The sequence below is a fragment of the Sus scrofa genome, chromosome 13 (assembly GCF_000003025.6).
Source record: "Sus scrofa isolate TJ Tabasco breed Duroc chromosome 13, Sscrofa11.1, whole genome shotgun sequence".
In the NCBI taxonomy this organism is placed as follows: Eukaryota; Metazoa; Chordata; class Mammalia; order Artiodactyla; family Suidae; genus Sus; species Sus scrofa.
In genome coordinates, this window is record NC_010455.5 from 197,174,453 (window position 1) to 197,192,010 (window position 17,558).

A 17,558-nucleotide genomic window follows, 5' to 3' on the forward strand; every position below is an offset into this window, starting at 1 on the left:
ATTCTCTTTTAAATATGAGGCATTTTCTTAAAAACTTTTGAGGTAGCGATTTCATGAGAACTGTTAAGTTAGGGCAGTTTGGTTAATACAAAATGTTAAGTTAGGGCAGTTTGGTTAATACAAAATGTACAGCCTTTTAGGAAAACTGCTTTTATATTTTTCCTCTTGCAGATAAGGCTCAGTTACTTGAAATAGCCAAAGCTAATGCAGCTGCCATGTGTGCTAAGGCTGGTGTTCCTTTACCGCCAAACTTAAAGCCTGCACCTCCACCTACAATAGAAGAAAAAGTTGCTAAAAAGTCAGGAGGAGCAACTATAGAAGAACTAACTGAGGTAAGCTAGACAGAATTTGTTTTCATTTTTAAATGGATTATTCCAGTGATGTTGACTCTGGAGCGTGCCAAAACCCGAATTGTGGGCTGAACTGATAATGGCTGGCACCGAGTGGCCAAAACCCGAAATACAGATGTGGCAGCGGCAGAAGCTCTGTTTAGCAGGCCATTATCCGGGATGGCTAAGCTCCGCTAGCTAAAAGTTACTTCCCATTACTTTTGCTTTCCAGTTTTAGAAGCCAAACTGACTGAGGAGTGGGACGGTTCGTTTGAATGGAGGAGGTGTTGAGTGAGCAACACGCAGAAGCTCGCCTACAGTTTCGTTTCCATTCACGACGTGTTCACTGATCGCCACGAGTGTACTGCATATACGCAAAGACACAGACAATCTTCAGAAATGATCTTTTGCCACCGGAGCTTGGAAATTAATGAGAATAGCTGGCCATTGCCTGAAAGGAACTTCTTTCGCATCAACATTTCGGGTTTTGGCTGTTTGGTACCAGCCATTGGTGATAATGGCCGGCCATTATCAGTTCTTCCTGCGGTTCGGGTTTTGGCAGTAACATATATATTTTAAACACACTTATTTTTGTTTTTAAGAATTTGATATTTTCAATTGAGGCTTTTTTTTTTTGTCTTTTGGCTTTGTTTATTAAATTTTTTTTTTTTTTTTTTTTTTTTTTTTTTTTTTTTTTTTTTTGGAGGACGCTGAAATATTGCTGCTAGGATCCAGAAATACCACACTGTTTCAGATATTGAAACTTGTTATTGGCTAGCCTTATGCCAGCCTGCCACTGTCAATATATTCTGTTCCTTTTGGTTACAAGCTTGGTATACTCTGTGTTTTTGGCTAAACGAGCTTTTTATCCTATTAAAATATTTTCAATTGATAAGGGATGTGACAAATTCTACTGCTTGTATAGAGACAAGTCCACTCAAATTTACTCTGACCTTTTTATAAAGCCAGGTAATGGAGTCTGTTCCTTTGCTTCTCAAGAAGGAACTGACTTTGCTTTATGTGTCAGACCTCATCAGTTGTACCCTCTCCATCATGCCTTATTTTCCATTCTTTAGTTCTATTCCTTTAGACACTCGACCCTCAGAAACATTTACGGAAAGACATGCTAATGTCTAAACCAATTGCAAGTGTTTCAAATTTTATTTTGCCATACATTTGGGGATCATATAGTTTCTTAATCTGTTTCCTCACTTAGATTTATTAGGTATGAATTACAACTTTTTTTTTTTTTAAGTTTAAGGACCTAGTGAAGGCTTCTATTGCTTGCTAACAAATCCAAGCTCCTTATCTAAAACCTTGTGAACACTTAGTGTTTCCCTAAGTATTTTAGCCTCATCTTCAGCACTCTTGTCCCTTCTAATAAGTTTTTTTCTCACCTCCACCTGATTGGGTGACTTTTTTTCCCTTTCTGTGCTAATCCTTGTTCTTAACTATGAAAATCTGGCCTAGAACTCTTCAAGGACTATTCCTTGATTATCAGATTCTGCCTGATTCTATTCTCTCTTAAGCTTTTGTTCTTTCAGCACTTATGTACTCAGTTTGTATTATATCGGTTTGCACTTGTTAATTGTGTTGCTCTGTAAAAGCGTTCCTCAGTTATCTCATGTGTATGTATTCTGTCTCTTGAACTAGATTGTAAGCTCCTTGAGAGCAGGGACCATGTCTTTTACTTTATTTTTTTGTATTCCCCGGACAGTGCCCAGTACAGTGCTCTGCACATAGTAGGTGCTCAATAAATGTTGTTGACTGACTGATCAGCTAGAGTGTGTTTAAATAATAGCTAGTAAGCTAAGTTACCTATTTGTAACTTAGTAATCTTGTTTAACTTTTGGAAGTTGATGTTGTGTGGTTTTGAGTCTTTTAAGAAATTACTTTTACTGTACATAAAGTGTAAGATTTATCTTTTGTTTGTTTTTACTTTTTAAGAAATGCAAACAGATCGCACAGAGTAAAGAAGATGATGATGTGATAGTGAATAAGCCTCATGTTTCGGATGAAGAGGAAGAAGAACCTCCTTTTTATCATCATCCCTTTAAACTCAGTGAACCCAAACCTATTTTTTTCAATCTTAATGTGAGTACTGGTGTTTATAGACTGGTGGAACGGCACAGCTTGTGGAACTGTTTAAGTAAAACTCAAATGGATTTTAGTTTTTAGTTTAGGTTAAATACTATGAGAAATAATATAGTCATTTTCAAGTTACGGTGAAAAACTGTTGAGTTTTAATACAGAACACCATTATTTTTTTAGATTGCAGCGGCAAAGCCAACTCCACCAAAAAGCCAGGTAACATTAACAAAAGAATTCCCTGTGTCATCTGGATCTCAGCATCGAAAAAAGGAAGCAGATAGTGTTTATGGAGAATGGGTTCCTGTAGAGAAAAACGGTGAAGAAAACAAAGATGATGATAATGTTTTCAGCAGCAGTTTGCCCTCTGAGGTAAGTAAGATGAATATTATGTCTTTTTTAAAAATATACCTGTATCTGCATTTTATTGTTATTTTATATCTGATTTGGATTCTGTTTCACTCTTCTTAGGGCCGGGTTAAACGGCAGGGCCGGGTTAGACGACAGATGAAACAACCCGCAGCTTCTCATTTGACAGTAACTCGATGCAATTCACTTTGTGGAACCAAGCCACAAAGTGAAAAGCATCGAATTGCAGAGAACAGTGTTATCACATCCCTACCCAACATTGGGCCCTCCTTGCACTTGTGGGAAGGTAGCCCAAGGTACAACTATTTAGCTTCCCGTTTTGCTTCAAGGCTCTATAGCTCTAGATTTTGGTGGTAGCAAATTAATTGGGTGGAGGGATTGAGCAGAGAGAGGCAGATCCTCAGGTTCAACACAAGAACTGGATTGAAAAAGGTCATTGTAGGCTGATGTGAGCATCTTGGATACATAGCCAACTGCCCTAAAATAATGGTTTCTTGCTATTTCTCTGGGTTGTTTGTCAGATAGCCTTTAATTTTAATCATTTTCCCCTCCCTGTGCTACCTTGGCCCCATTTGGATTCTTGTGTTTAACCTAATGCTCAGCCTTGGTATTCCATTTCCCTTCTTCCCCTTTTTGCTACTATTAAAAGTTGGAGAAGTGGAATTCACACCTTGAAATTTCCAGGAGGCTATAGTTGTATCTTGTCAAAATGACGCAGTAATAATGCCAAGTGTCAAAACAGCCCCATTAAAATGCCGCCTTTTTAAATAATGTGCTGCTAAATATAGTGCACATGAAAACAGCAAGACTGTATATATATGTAAATATATATATATATATATCTGTATCTTTGTATGTATCTCTGTATCTGTACCTTTGCTGTATCTTTTAATAAACAGTTTACTTTTATTTAACTTGTTGTGCAAAATCACGCTTGGGGGATCTGGGAGGGTGGAGACTTACTAGGGGGGTGGGAGTTTTAAATGATACCATAGACTAGTCATCACCTTTTACCCATGGTTTCTGAAGTCCAGACATTTGGATATCTGACGCCCTTACAATGTGGGAGTTCTTCCCCAGTTCTTTCCTTGCCGTTCTGGGATATGTAGGTCAGAGAGACCTGTACCCTTCACCTTCAGGTTTCCCTTTATTGGCCATATCATCACCGCCCAGTAAACACCTCCGGTACTAAAACTAAGCAAATCCTGTTTTATAAAATCAAAAGTGAACAGAACCCAAATCAGAAACTTTGATAGTATTTTTTTTTCCCCTGAGCTGTTCACAGGCTACATCTTCACAGTGTTGTTTTTTTGTTTTTTTTAAACTTGAAAAGCAAGATCTATACAATCAAGCTGGACATAACTAGCCAATGCAACTTACAATAACTATTGATGATCTATATTTATATGGATTCAACAGTTGAAGCAAGTTATACTTTCACCAGCTGGGGGAGAGAGAGCTTGTTTGGAGAATATTTTAGTGAAGCTAGTTGAGTAGCTCAATTGCTAATTCCCAGATTAGGCTACCTGTGTGTCTCAAAAGGGAAAGGTTAACTGACAGTTTGCAGTTGACTTAAATCTTGTAGTAGGTGAATAAAAACCATGATAAGAGGGGCGGAACAGACTTAGAAATTCTGATACATATGCTTTTTTAGTAATTTCTTGAAGATTAAGTATTTAACAAGAGTTGGGGAAAACATAGGGGAATTATTCATGTGAGAAATTTTCCAGTGGAGTGAAATCCTATAAATATGAATAATTCCCAGGGATTTTCCTGAGAAGATAAGTGACCATAACTATTTTAACCTCAGTTGAACATGGGGAAAGTGCTTGGTGAATGAATCCTGGTAATAGCTTCATTTTGGTTGAGGGTAAATAAATATATATATTTCAGTCTTCAGCCATTTTCAGTCTTAACACTGAAATTGTGGTGCCTTACATTGTCTGTCATTAATAGTGGTTGTCAGATTCTAATGAAAACTTGAGAGGAATTATTCCAAAGAGATCTCAGGGGAGAGTAGTAATTAAGTAGCTTTTTATTAAAGCAGAAGGGAAAAATTTCTTTCCATGAAGCACATTTCTCCCGTGAGTAGGATAGATACAACTAGTTGATATCACAACTCTAAGCTAGCTTTTTAGAAGATTAGACTCAAAAAATATGTATGTTAACTTTCACTTCAAGGAAAACAATCCCAAAATTTTAGGAAGAAAAGGGACAGAAGTTTGCTTTTGCTTTCAGGTCTCTGTATTACCACCTAGCAGTAATAGCGAACACTAGAGGAAATGTTCCCAATGTAGAACGTTTAGTTCCAGTCCTTTAGCTGTATCTTACAAATAATTGTAAGATTAATGTTCTGGGTACTGTGGTGACATTTTATGGGAGCATTGATTTCTTTTGATTCCCTATCAGGGGTTGAAATAAAGACTTGGAAGAGTAAAAGGAAAGTTCTTCTAAATATCAATATTTTAAGCAAATATTTAAATTTTTTTAAATTTGTCAGTCTTTTTCATTTTAATAAATATAAATTGAATTTGTGGGTCTTCAATTTTGAGCATAAAACAGTTAGGCAAATTTACTGATTTGATCTCAGCTTTGATCCCACCAATTGTTTTGCACATGAGTGCTCTTTGACATAAGTTTGAGAGGCTAGACGTGGATGGATCAACATAAATCCCTATCTTATGGAATGTCAACTCATCAGACTGTGTGCCCTTCTGCTATAGCATCATCTTCCTACCCAGAAGCCAACCAGCATCATCTTCAGTAAGGGGTAACTGCAGAACTTTGGCCATATTTGTGTGAATTTGATTTATAAACAGTGAAATCAAAAATGTTGGAAACAGTTAAAAAATTATCCTTGGGGGCATTAATTCTCGGTAATAAGTTTAGCAGAAGCTTATTGGGCAGAAGATACATATACAATCTCTGACAAAAAAATGTCCTTGGGTTTACTATCATAAATGTCCAGAGGTAGGTTGCCATTAAGGTCTGGTGATTGCTTACGTATTAGGGGCAGTTTTTGTCTCTGGCAGCTGTGCTTTATTTGTTATTACTGAAGAATTATTTCCACATTCCAATGGAGCTATAATTCCCTAACATTTGGAAGCTTCTAAATTTTTAAACTTTAGGAAAGCTGAGTTCTCGAGGTAAGATAAAAAATTTAAATGAAAATGAAACTTAGGTCCTGGCAGTGCTAGAATGTGTTCAGTACAGCCTTCCTTATTCAGTCTTAATCTCCTTAGATTCCCGTGGGTGATTAACATGGAATTTTGTTGAGCCATTTAATGGGTTATTTATTTCTTGCTACAATTCATGTAAATTAAATGTGTAAGTTAAGAGTTGCACTAGAGAATTATATGTGAAATATTAAAAAGATTCATAATTCACTTTTTAAAACCAATCAAGCCACCTAACGACTGAGGCATTTAGTGTGTTTTTTGTTTATATAGTTGTCATTTTCTAAATGAACCTCTTTGTATTTTATTGGTTTTTGCGAAATATTTTTAAGACATGTTTTAAATGCAGGTGTCAGGTGCTTTTTCTTTCTTGCGTTTGTTTACAATTAGTTTTCCTTTAATACCATCTTTTAATTTGAGATACCTGCAATTACCGATGTAGAAAATAATTTGCCTATTATAGGGATTATTTTCCTTACCTAACTAATCACCTTCTAATAACACATTTCAGTTCTTCTATACATTTTCATTGACTTTGTAAGAAATACTGAAAGTAATTGTTCCATTTATATAAACAGTCGGGTTAACAAAGGGGAAGTAAATTGATTTAGAAGGATTTTTTTTTTTAATGAGGATGATAAAGAAGGTACACAATTACAACTTAGGCCATAAAATGCGTGTTACATGGTGTCAGTTACATTATGTATTTCATTACTCCTGACAACTTTTTAGGTTATGGAAGTAGTAATCTTCTGTGTTCTTGAAATAGGTGAAATAATTTGGGCAGATTTTTATTAATGTGAAAACTGAAATTATAAGTTAAGATACTCTTTTTATGTGGATTTCACCTCTTAGAACAAGTCCTAGGGAAAAGGAAATTAAATATTTCCCCCATCATAATACCTAGAATATTACTACACATTAGATAGAAAGTCTGTCATGTATTAATGGAAACAAATAAGGCTTGTTGATGATAGCCTGATAATAACAGTAAAAGATTTAAGGTTATTTTTTCCCTAGTTCTTAGCCTTCTAAAACTTTTAGCATCGTTTTGGTATCTTTTGCACATTACTGGTTTTGAGCAACATTAAAAGATAATTAAGACTAAAGCTCTGCTGTATAGTGTAGTCCTATATGCTGTATACACACAAAAAAACCCATTATATAATCCAGTATAGTAGTCATTAAGTGATTTACTGAAAAATCAGTTCTTCAATTGCATTAGCTGCATTTCAAGGGCACATTAGGTATCACTGTAGAAAATTCTACTGGACAGTGCTGTTCTAAAGGGTAGCTGTGATATTTTATGAGTGTTTTAATACTGGTTCATAACATTTGGTCTCTGGATATTAATGCTTTGGGGATTATAGTTGGCTTTTTATTGCATATCCTGAGTTAACTTAAAAACTGGAAACATGCTTTTTGATAAACTCTTAAGGAGTCTTAAGAGATTAAGATAATCATGATTGATTTTATTTCGAGACTATTCACATTAAAAAGAGCGAATATGAAATTAACAGTCAAATTACTATTTGGTAATAAAATTTGGAAATGAACTTGTAGCTCACTTGGTAAGACTGTTGAAAAAAATGGAAGTTGTATTGCCTCAGGAAAAAACTACTTGTAATTTTATCTAAAATAAATTTATACTAAATGTCATTGTTGCTCTATTAAATAAATATCATTTAAATAAATAAAAATTCCTTTCAAAGTGAGATGTGAATTTAACATACAATATTACTGAGACTTGAATGAAGTTTTCCCCCGAGGATAAATGATAACGTATTTAGATTACCCCCTTAATAAAGGTTTAAAGAGAAAAATGTATGATGATATAAAGTGTTTTCAGCAGGATGAATTTACAGATAGGTATGTTAATCTGCTTTTCAGTTGGGAAGAAGTAATTTTATTCTAGAGAAGTGGGAGTTTTCAGCGCCATCCTAACTACATTTTTATGGCTAGTTTATAGTCGGAAATTGGGGTATCAGAGCTCGGGGTGGTGGGTAAGTACATTTTCCCTAGTGTCTACTCTAAGTCTCCACTTCTTAGGGTAAAAACCTATTATTTATACTTAAATACCCTACCTAACATGTAGATTGTAGACAAGTATGAAACCCAAAGTAATTCTGGCAAAGTTAATGGACTGTACTTGGGATATATTTGGTGGGTGTTCAAAAATGACATCAAAGACCATACCTGATAGTTTTAGGAAATAGACGATAGGCACAAGAAATGTAAATTTTGACCTAAAAGTTCCTATTTAAAGTCCCAGCAGGTGATCAGAATTATAATAGAAGTGAAAAGTGAACCAACTAAGTTTCGTAGTGTTTCTGTCTGGTTCATATAAGCCCCCAAAATAGTCTAATTAGTGTGGATGATATACTAAGTTGACTAAAAAATTAAACTCTTTCATTAACGAGGTCTGTAGGCAGTCTAATAAATACAGAATGCAGTTTAATTTAGCTTTTAAAAAAGAAAGCAAATTCATAAAAATCTCTTTTCTGGTTACCTTGTGGGGAAAAAAATAATTTTGCTAAAGAAAAATTATTGGTGATTTTAGCAAAATAACTAAGAATGATGGAGTGATTATGGGCTTCTGAAGATAGGAAAAAGAAGATTGGTAATCTTCCTTTTGTGTGAGATAGAATTATTCTCTCATAGTCATATACCTTCTCTATAGGCCTTATTTTTAAATAAGTTATTTCATACACACTCCACAGTTAGACTACAGCTAGCCTTTCTTTTTTAATTAAAAAAAACTCCTTAGCTGTTAACTTACTTCACTGACATATTTATTACATCCATGCAGTAGCTACTGATTAGTCTTTGTATATGAATTTAGGAAAACCTCATGGCAGATAAGCATTTTCCAAAAATGGATTTTCTTGGGTAAAATAACTAGAAAATATTAATGGGTTGTGTTAGAAGAAAAGCAAATATTAAGAATTGGTGAGTTGATGCAAATCAACCTGAGCTCTCAGTGTTAGAATGAAAAGCATCAGATACTTGATGGTTTTTTTCCTCCTCTGTGGTTAATAAGCCTTCCACGAATTCGACCAATAGGGAAGTTGCTCTAAAGATTACCCTTAAAATTTTTCCTGGACGTTATGAAACATCTTAAAAAGCAAAGACATTTTAAGTGTTTCAATTGACATTAAAATTAGGTACTCCCACAGAAACTTCCATCATAAATGTATATAAACTGAAAACAAAACATTTATTTATATAGTGAACATACTCTTTGAGGAAACTGAGTTCTTAAGACCATAATATGTGAACAACTGCAAATAGGTGAAAAGATGTGCAGGCAAGTAAAGGAAAGATTTTTGACATGATAGTGGTTTTCTGCTTGCTAATTTAAGAACCTTGCTAATTGCTTCTGAGGGTCATGCCTTGTAAATAGGGTAAGATGAAAACTGCTGAGTTACCAAATTAATAGTTTAAATAATTCTCAGTGTATTATATGTATTTTGTTAGTGATGGTTAGAGATTTTTAAGTTTTTCATTGAACTTTCTGATTGTAATTTGATGTAGAAAATAAGATGAAAGTAGTCAGGTTTTGGGTTGGGTTCAGCTGCTGCCTGATACTTTGTAACTTACCTTAAACAATCCTTGTCTGTTTTCCAAGGTTATTGTACTTTGTTGAGTCTTCTCCCTACTTTACAAAATTTTAATATATAAAGCTATTACTGTTCTTGACATGTAGCAACTAAAGATAGTATTTTTCAGAATCTGGGGTCAATTGTAATTTGATATAAGTACCTGTGTTTTCTTTCTTAGCCTGTGGACATCTCTACAGCAATGAGTGAGCGGGCACTTGCTCAGAAAAGACTCAGCGAGAATGCATTTGACCTTGAAGCGATGAGCATGTTAAATCGTGCTCAGGAACGGGTATGTAGCAGTTTTAATGTCTAAATGATTATCTCACTAACTAGAGGGTTGTGCCATAAGCCAAGTCTGTGGCATGCTGTTGACATGTAGGTCCTTGAAGAACTAAAGAAATCATTTATCCATCTAGCTTATTTTAGGTGAAAGCAATTTGGGGCTTGGTACTTCAGTAAATGTTTACTATGGGAGAGGAGCTTTTTCTTGAAAGCATAAAATAGCAAAAGTACCTGCCTTCATAGAGTTTATAATCTGGGGTATAAAAATAGCTAAGTGCCTATAATAGCCCTTTGAGATGTATGAGTTTACTTTTTTCAACTGAGGAGACAGGTGAAGAGTGGCTAAATGGGAGTTCTTGTGGGCGCAGTGGGTTCAATCCCTGGCCGGGGAACTTTTGTATGCAGCAGGCACGGCCAGGGAAAAAAAAAAAAAAGTAAATGCGGCTCTGGGTCACAAAACTAGTAAGTAGGGGAACTGGGATCCAAGCCTAGGCATTCTGAATCCAGAGTCTATGTTTATAACATTGGACAGCTGCTCCAGATCTCTCCCTTTCTATGGCTGATATATAGAAACAGCAAGTACATGTTCAATAGAAAATACATTGCCTGACAATACCAGGTGTTCAGTAAACATACTTTGAATTAATGACAGCCAATTCTTTAACCATCACAGTGAGTGAACAATTTCCTATATTTATTACTCTTCAAGCATATATCTAGAGGTTATCCCAGATTTATAACACTTCAAAGAAAGTAAAAGTTCAGGTTGTTGACAAATAGAATGCTTTTATGAGCTATATAAGCAAAGGGCAAGGATCCTTTGCCATATGAGTGATTTTCTGGATTTTGCATGTATCTTTGTGATACTTTGAGTTACAGCTGTGCTTTTTAGTTATTAGAGATACATCTCAAATTTTGTTATTAATGGGATCCACTGAGCAGTTACTGAACTGCTGCTTTAAAGTGTTTAGGAAAACAATTTTAAATATGTACAAATGAAGAATATTGTTTTTTAAATTTGAGTATTTAAGTCTGCTATTTAGCCTTTTCAGGAACTTAGTAAACCATTTCATTTGGGGAACTAAATTAATACCAGTGGAATTTTAACTGGTAAGTGATTTTACTTAATGGAGACCTCCTCTTTTTTTCAGATCGATGCCTGGGCTCAGCTGAACTCTATTCCCGGCCAGTTCACAGGAAGTACAGGAGTACAGGTTCTGACACAAGAACAGTTGGCCAATACCGGGGCCCAAGCCTGGATTAAAAAGGTACACGACATACACATATACAAAAGTGTCCAAGTACAAAGTTAAAATTTTTAAGAAAATGTTTTATTAAAAATGCACGAAGAGCCCAGTGAATCTAACCAAAGTTCATGAATAAATTTGCTATGTGTATATACTCCAGGATGGACACTGAAGATGGACCTGATTCATGAGGCAGTGGCAAATGATAACTATGGCTCAAGAGCCACTCAGTTTATATCCTGAGGTTATTTTTATTATTGCTGCTGGGTTTTGTGGGGGTGGTTCTTTTAAATTGTGTTTTGAATGCTAACACTGTATCTCAGGTGCCGTTCAGAATATTCCTGAGTTCCTGTTGGACAGCTAATCTAATGATTGCAAAGCAGTGGTTCTCAGATTTTTTCTCATCATGGGATGCTTTATTACAGGTTTATTTTTGGTGAATCACTGCCCCCCAAGAGCCCTCTGCCACATGATTTTCCATTCCTCTATTCCTATGCCCTTCTTTCCCTCTTCCTCAGTGCCTGCGCCCTCCTGTAAGCTCCCTTGGCCCCCATTCCTCATTCCCGTTGTGATCTCTAATCCCCATGGTTATCAGCTGTTGGTTATAGCAAGTGGTTGGGAGGCCCCAGTACTAGTGCTGCATGTGGTGGTCTTGCCAGGGGACTGGAAGGCTGGGGGAGGGTGGCTGAAGCGTGGGGTGGGTGGTGCTGAAGGGTGGTGAATCGGGGGCGGGGTGGGGATGGAGAATACTATTCGTGGACCACCATTTAGGCCCTGGTGGCCTCTGGTGATCCACAGGCTCAATTGGAGAACCACTGATCTCATGAAAAAACAGGATTTGTAAGACCTAAATTCAAGGGAGAGGACGGACGCCTCGTGCTGTGAAGATGTAGGTGCTCCTGGTTTCAGATTCCTGCAGTGAGACGTGTGAACCCCACCTACGGCTGCCTCAGTGCTGGGGGAGTCTTAGGTGGTTACTAAGGGCTTTCTGAAGAAATGGATTCTGGTGAAGGGATGTGGCTTGGTTGGATGGGTGATGGGGAAATGTGTTTCAGGAGTACAGGCAGCATAAGCAGTGCTGAAACTGGGAGGCTGTATGGTCTCATGGATGGGAAGTTTCTTTATCCCGCTGTGCTCCTGACTCCTTTTGTGATCATGGGCAAGTAATTACTTGGAATTTCAGTCTTCAAGTGCCTTCTTACTGCTTCGCAAAGTGGTGATCACTAATGTGACGGTGGGAAACTGCTGTGAGTGCCAGGGAACTGAATTTCTAAAAAAGCAGATTTTTGGTTGCTTCAGACCTTTTAATCTCGTAACTTTTTCCAATTTTGATAGCATTATCTCTGGTGATCTTATTAATAAATTAATACAAAGCATATCTTCATTTTGCCCCCTTTTTTGGAGGGGGAGAAATAGTCGCACTAACATACATACCTATGTAAGTACACAGTCTGAAAAAATTACAGCTTATGTAGTTTACTATGGGTTGGTGTTGGCAAAAAAAGATGAAATCTAGCAAAAGATTTTTAAGCCTGAAATAATTTTGGACTCATATTACAGTATTTAAAATATGAAAGTGACTCATGTAGTATTTGAAAAATGACTTTCATCTCATTGGGAATAATTACAGATGTACATCTATTTAACGATTTTAATTCTTTAAGACTATATAATGTTGAAGCTGAGTACTTCATACTTTAGAAAGTTAGAACTGAAGCTTATGGGTGTTTAGACATAGCAATAATTAGGTAGAAACTTTAGAAGGTGATTCCATTTCAAAATGTCGGTCTTCATTTGTGCAAAGAAGTTCTGATCCATAATGCTACAGACAAACGTAACTTTTACAAAATGATTAAACTGGTTCCCTATAAACTTCCCCTTAATTTTTTTTAATGTCTAGTCTTCTAGACAGTTGACAGATTGTACATAATTTACATCATTTAAAGTGTAAGTTAAGTCATTTTTGACAGTTCTTATGAGATAAAGACCAAATTTTTAAATAATTATGGAAGAAAGCAGTACTTTCGGGAAAGCTTCCTCTTGTATGTTACTGGAGAATATTTGCTGCTAATACCAATTAGGGCAGGAATATTTCTTTTATAAAAATGAGCAGAAATGTGGAGAAAACCTTACATTCATCTTCACTGTCAGAATAGCACAAAACTGTCTATTTGTTTCGTTTAGAAAACTTTTTCAAGTATTTGGTGTTTCTTGCCTTGCTATAGCCTAACACCCCATGCAATGCCAAGTGTCCATGTTCTTTTTTAGTTTGTTGCAGGGTATTTTTATTTCTATTTTTCTGCAGTATATTTGTAGATGAAAAAAGTTTTATTAGTAAAACATTTCAAATGGTTATCAATTTAAAAGAAGCTTTATTTTCTGGAATGATGATTCAGACATGATCTGATGAATATTGTTTGCTGTTGTGATCTCATTAGGCTAATTAGCTTTTTGGTGAACTGTAATAAGCACTGGTATAAAGAAACATTTGAAGATATTAGAGAATGAAAACAAAATTGGAAACATGCATTACTTGGGGATTTGTATTATACTCTGCACAGTTGCCCTTTTTTTTAGGAGTGTTTCCTGGAAAAGAGGGGCGGATGAACCTGGAAGTAAGTAAAAGTCATTCTAGGTGTGTAGCAACAAGGCAGTTGGTATCCAAGCATCAGCTAACTTTTCTCTTTATACATCAACACTGCATGGCCTGCACCAAATAAGGAACTGAACCAGGGGTATGTTTTTACCTCCACAGCTGCCTCCTTCCATCAGAGCACCTTGTTGGACTTAATGTCTAGTCACACATCATTGGCATGTTTTCTCCCCAGCATGTAATTAAAAAGCTGGGAAAAAAATAACAGTTTTATTACTGTATAAAAATAAGATTTTAAAAATTTAGTATTAACTCATCAATAGAGGAATTAATTAAATGTATACTACTTGCAGAGCTACCAAAAACTGTGACTCCCTCTGTTGGTAAGTTAATGACTTTTGTTTATATTTGCTAGAGAATGTAAATCTAAAATATTTAATAACAAGGGGAAATAAAACATGATTTGAAGATGGATGGTATAAATTTTTTTAAAATGGCCATAAAGATCAACAGTAGAATTTGATGGTTTGTTACATGTACATGGATGCCCTTTAAAAGGGGGCATCACATACTTCTTCATGTGTGAAAATGACTATTGACCATGCTAATGTATATGGTTGTGCATCTTATGACATTAAGTGGTTTGCTGCTTTGATGGAAATTATGGTTCAGTGGGTTGGATACAAGAGAGATGACTGTTCACAGAATAACCTGTGAACTTTCACCCCTCTGTATGGAAACTTGTTTCAGGGCCAAATCCTTGTAGCTGTCTTCTTGCCCCGGTCAGTGCCAGCCCTACTATTCACAACACTGCTGCTACCGAGGCCTAGGTATGTAAACGTTTAAGGAGTTTTTTAAAAGTCTTTTAACATCAAGCTAGGTTTTAAAAGAATTCAGATTCAGTTTGGTATAATTACAGGGTATTTTATGTGATTGTCTTCCATTTCTTACTGCGTAAATTTATTTTAAAGAGTTATCTTTTGCTTTGTAGGGAATTTCTAAGTAAAATCTTTATACTTGATTTATAGTAGAACGGGGAGAAAAATTGGATGGTAAAAAAGTATACTTCTTCAGTGTCCAAACTATTTCTAAATGATTTCTGGGCTTTATTCATTAACTAGGTACACCTGGGACAATTAATATTATTGACTGTTTTAACACTGCCTTCTTTTTATTTTGCAAGCTAAGAAGAGATACCAGTGACCCTAAATAGTGGACGAAAACAGGAGTGTTCTAATTTTTTTTTGGAGGGCGGGGGCACAAGGACCACTGTTTTAAAACTGCCATTTATTTGCCTTTCAAAATACTGTTATGTTTATGTGAAAATAATTAGAACATACACACTACAGTATGTATACAGGTATAGAAGCATTTAATTGCTACAACAGATATAGAAGTAAAATAAGATTTTTTTTTGAAAAAGTTACACTGAGTTTGTAGTCAAATTCTAACTATAAAATGCGGATATTTTACCTTTCTTTCTTCGGATAGGATCAATTCTTAAGAGCAGCCCCAGTAACTGGAGGAATGGGAGCGGTTTTGATGAGAAAAATGGGCTGGAGAGAAGGAGAAGGATTAGGAAAAAACAAAGAAGGAAATAAGGAACCTATCCTAGTTGACTTTAAAACAGACCGAAAAGGTAAGTTTTTAGAATGTTTTTTAATATGTCCTTTACCATTTAGGGTTTCATTACTGTTATAAATATTCTTTTGCTATCAGTGACCTGGAACTGGAGGCACTCCTTACAGTATATACCAAGCTCTTGGTTAGGAAAAAAAGTTTCCCCCATTTTCAGAAGCTTATACAGCTGGAAACACTAATTTGAGCTTCAAGGGCAACCTTTGTTGTGTGCAGTATATGATTTAACTTTCAGTTAGATTTCATGTTTCAAAAATGGAATTTACCATTTGTTTTCCCCTGACAGGGAAGGAACGTATGCTTGTCTTTGGTTCTAGGATTTGAATCTCATTTCCTATTAGAGAGTGCTGTTTAGTCTTCATTTTCAAAACCCTTTTTGCATGTCCCTTTTTTTGAGCTCAGTAATTGAGTTCTGTTGGGTTGGGACTAGAGAGTAATAAACCAACTGCTGATAGTTGTTTCATTTCTTCCCTTGGAATAAGGTCCCCGGTAGAATCACTTGGGCTGCCTGTTTAAGCCTGCTTTTTAAATACTGGAAAATTTAAAACTAGAATTTGTTTTCCTTGTCTTTGCATTAACCTCAGTTTAACTTTGATTACAATTAAATTGCTGTCCTAATGGATTTGGACACCCACTATCCCGGACCAAATTATGTATTTTTTAAAAGGTTTTGTTATTAGAATTTCTACATTGTCACCCACAAAGAATACTGTGTTGCCATTTTATTCCATTTGGAGGGAATTCATTGTAATCCTGATAATCAAAAGCAGGCTGGAAATAGCACAAGAACATCCTAATGTGGCATTACTTCAAACTATTAAATTAGGAAAAGACACTGTACTGATTGTCACATTGACGTTATACTGCTTTATATAAGTTGAATGGATTCTTTGGGGTTTATTGGAAAAAAACATCTGGATGCATTGCGTAATTTGAGGCAGTAGTCTTTTTGGAATTGTGCAGTGTTGCATCCATGTTGGCCTAGGTTTGGGAAAGCATAGTGGCAGAATTGGCAAAGAACTGGTTGAAGAATTCACCCTAAGATAAATGGAAAGTATTACTTGTTGGATGGTAATAGAGCTAAACTTCTTTTGGAAAGTGAGGCTGAGTCTGTCTCTTGAGTACATCTCATATCTGAAGTCAGAAAGGGCTTGTTTCCCGAGAAAAAAACGGGTCCATTTACCCATTAGAGAGCGTTTCTTGCTTTTTTAAACTTTGTTTTGGTCTAAAATCCTCACCTTTTGGAGAACATACTTTTAAACTAAGCCTCATTTTTTTTTTTTTAAAGGGATGGAAAACCTTTAGAAATCATCTGCAAATAGCCACCAGTATTTAAACTTGCAAAGAAACAGACCCACAGTTGTTGATAATTATGACAATTTATATGTGTGTTCACATATTAAATTCTTGTATTTTTGGAACATTTTAATTTTGCAGTTTCCAATATTGAGATCTATGAATACAAAATAGAGATTTATATATTGAAAGGGCAAAATAGAAATCAAGGTTTATATAGAAGTCAAGGGTAGTGGTGGGTGTTAAATATTGTATTTGAAGCCATGGAACCAGTTCAGGTTCCTACATAGAGGGAGTGGTTGTTTTGCCTTATTACAGTTTTAAATGCTGGTTCGAGATTCATTCAGTGAACATTGCATAAATGTTCAATGAATAAATTGAATTTCTTTTTTTTAAGGTCTTGTTGCAGTAGGAGAAAGAGCACAAAAGAGGTCTGGAAACTTCTCTGCTGCCATGAAAGATCTGTCAGGTGAGAGTACACTTTTGAATATCCTCCTGTCCCACCCACTCTTTGAATTCATAATTTGTTGCCACAGGTGTGGAGATAATTAATAACCGTTTTTTTTCTTCTGTATAGGCAAACATCCTGTGTCTGCCTTGATGGAAATCTGTAATAAGAGAAGGTGGCAACCACCTGAATTTCTTCTGGTCCATGATAGTGGCCCTGATCATCGCAAACATTTTCTCTTTAGGGTAAATATGAATTTCTGCATTAATTCTATACTAGTTTTATGACTTAATGTTAGAGGGTGAGGGGTAAGCATCATATGATCACAGGATTAATGTTTGCGGGTTGGGAATGTGTATATGTGTGGGTAGAGTGGTGGCATTTTAAAAAATGACCTGTTGATTTTTTTAAAAAAATGTTGGAGGGAAAGATGTGGGCAAAATTTGATGAATAATTTGTTAATCCTTTCTAGTGGAACATGGGGGGAATT

At 35.7% G+C, this 17,558-nt stretch overlaps 1 protein-coding gene across 10 annotated transcripts in view; it reads left to right on the forward strand.

Annotated features, from left to right (window-relative positions):
• SON (SON DNA binding protein) overlaps window positions 1–17,558 on the forward strand; it is a 31,343-nt gene that overhangs the window by 12,378 nt on the left and 1,407 nt on the right. For 2 of the 10 annotated variants that reach the window (XR_002338040.1, XR_002338039.1), the window contains exons 4-12: window positions 172–332; window positions 2,277–2,423; window positions 2,601–2,789; window positions 9,743–9,853; window positions 10,998–11,982; window positions 14,437–14,516; window positions 15,178–15,325; window positions 17,018–17,089; window positions 17,198–17,313. Coding sequence is in view for 4 of the 10 variants with exons in the window: in XM_005657147.3 (XP_005657204.1) it covers window positions 172–332; window positions 2,277–2,423; window positions 2,601–2,789; window positions 9,743–9,853; window positions 10,998–11,114; window positions 15,178–15,325; window positions 17,018–17,089; window positions 17,198–17,313 (1,061 nt within the window). In the remaining 6 variants the exon portion in view is untranslated. Of the gene's footprint in view, window positions 1–171; window positions 333–561; window positions 2,108–2,276; window positions 2,424–2,600; window positions 2,790–2,888; window positions 8,431–9,742; window positions 9,854–10,997; window positions 11,983–14,436; window positions 15,326–17,017; window positions 17,090–17,197; window positions 17,314–17,558 lie in introns of those variants that run through there. The other 8 variants (XR_002338038.1, XR_002338037.1, XR_002338035.1 and 5 more) reach the window with 5 other exon arrangements.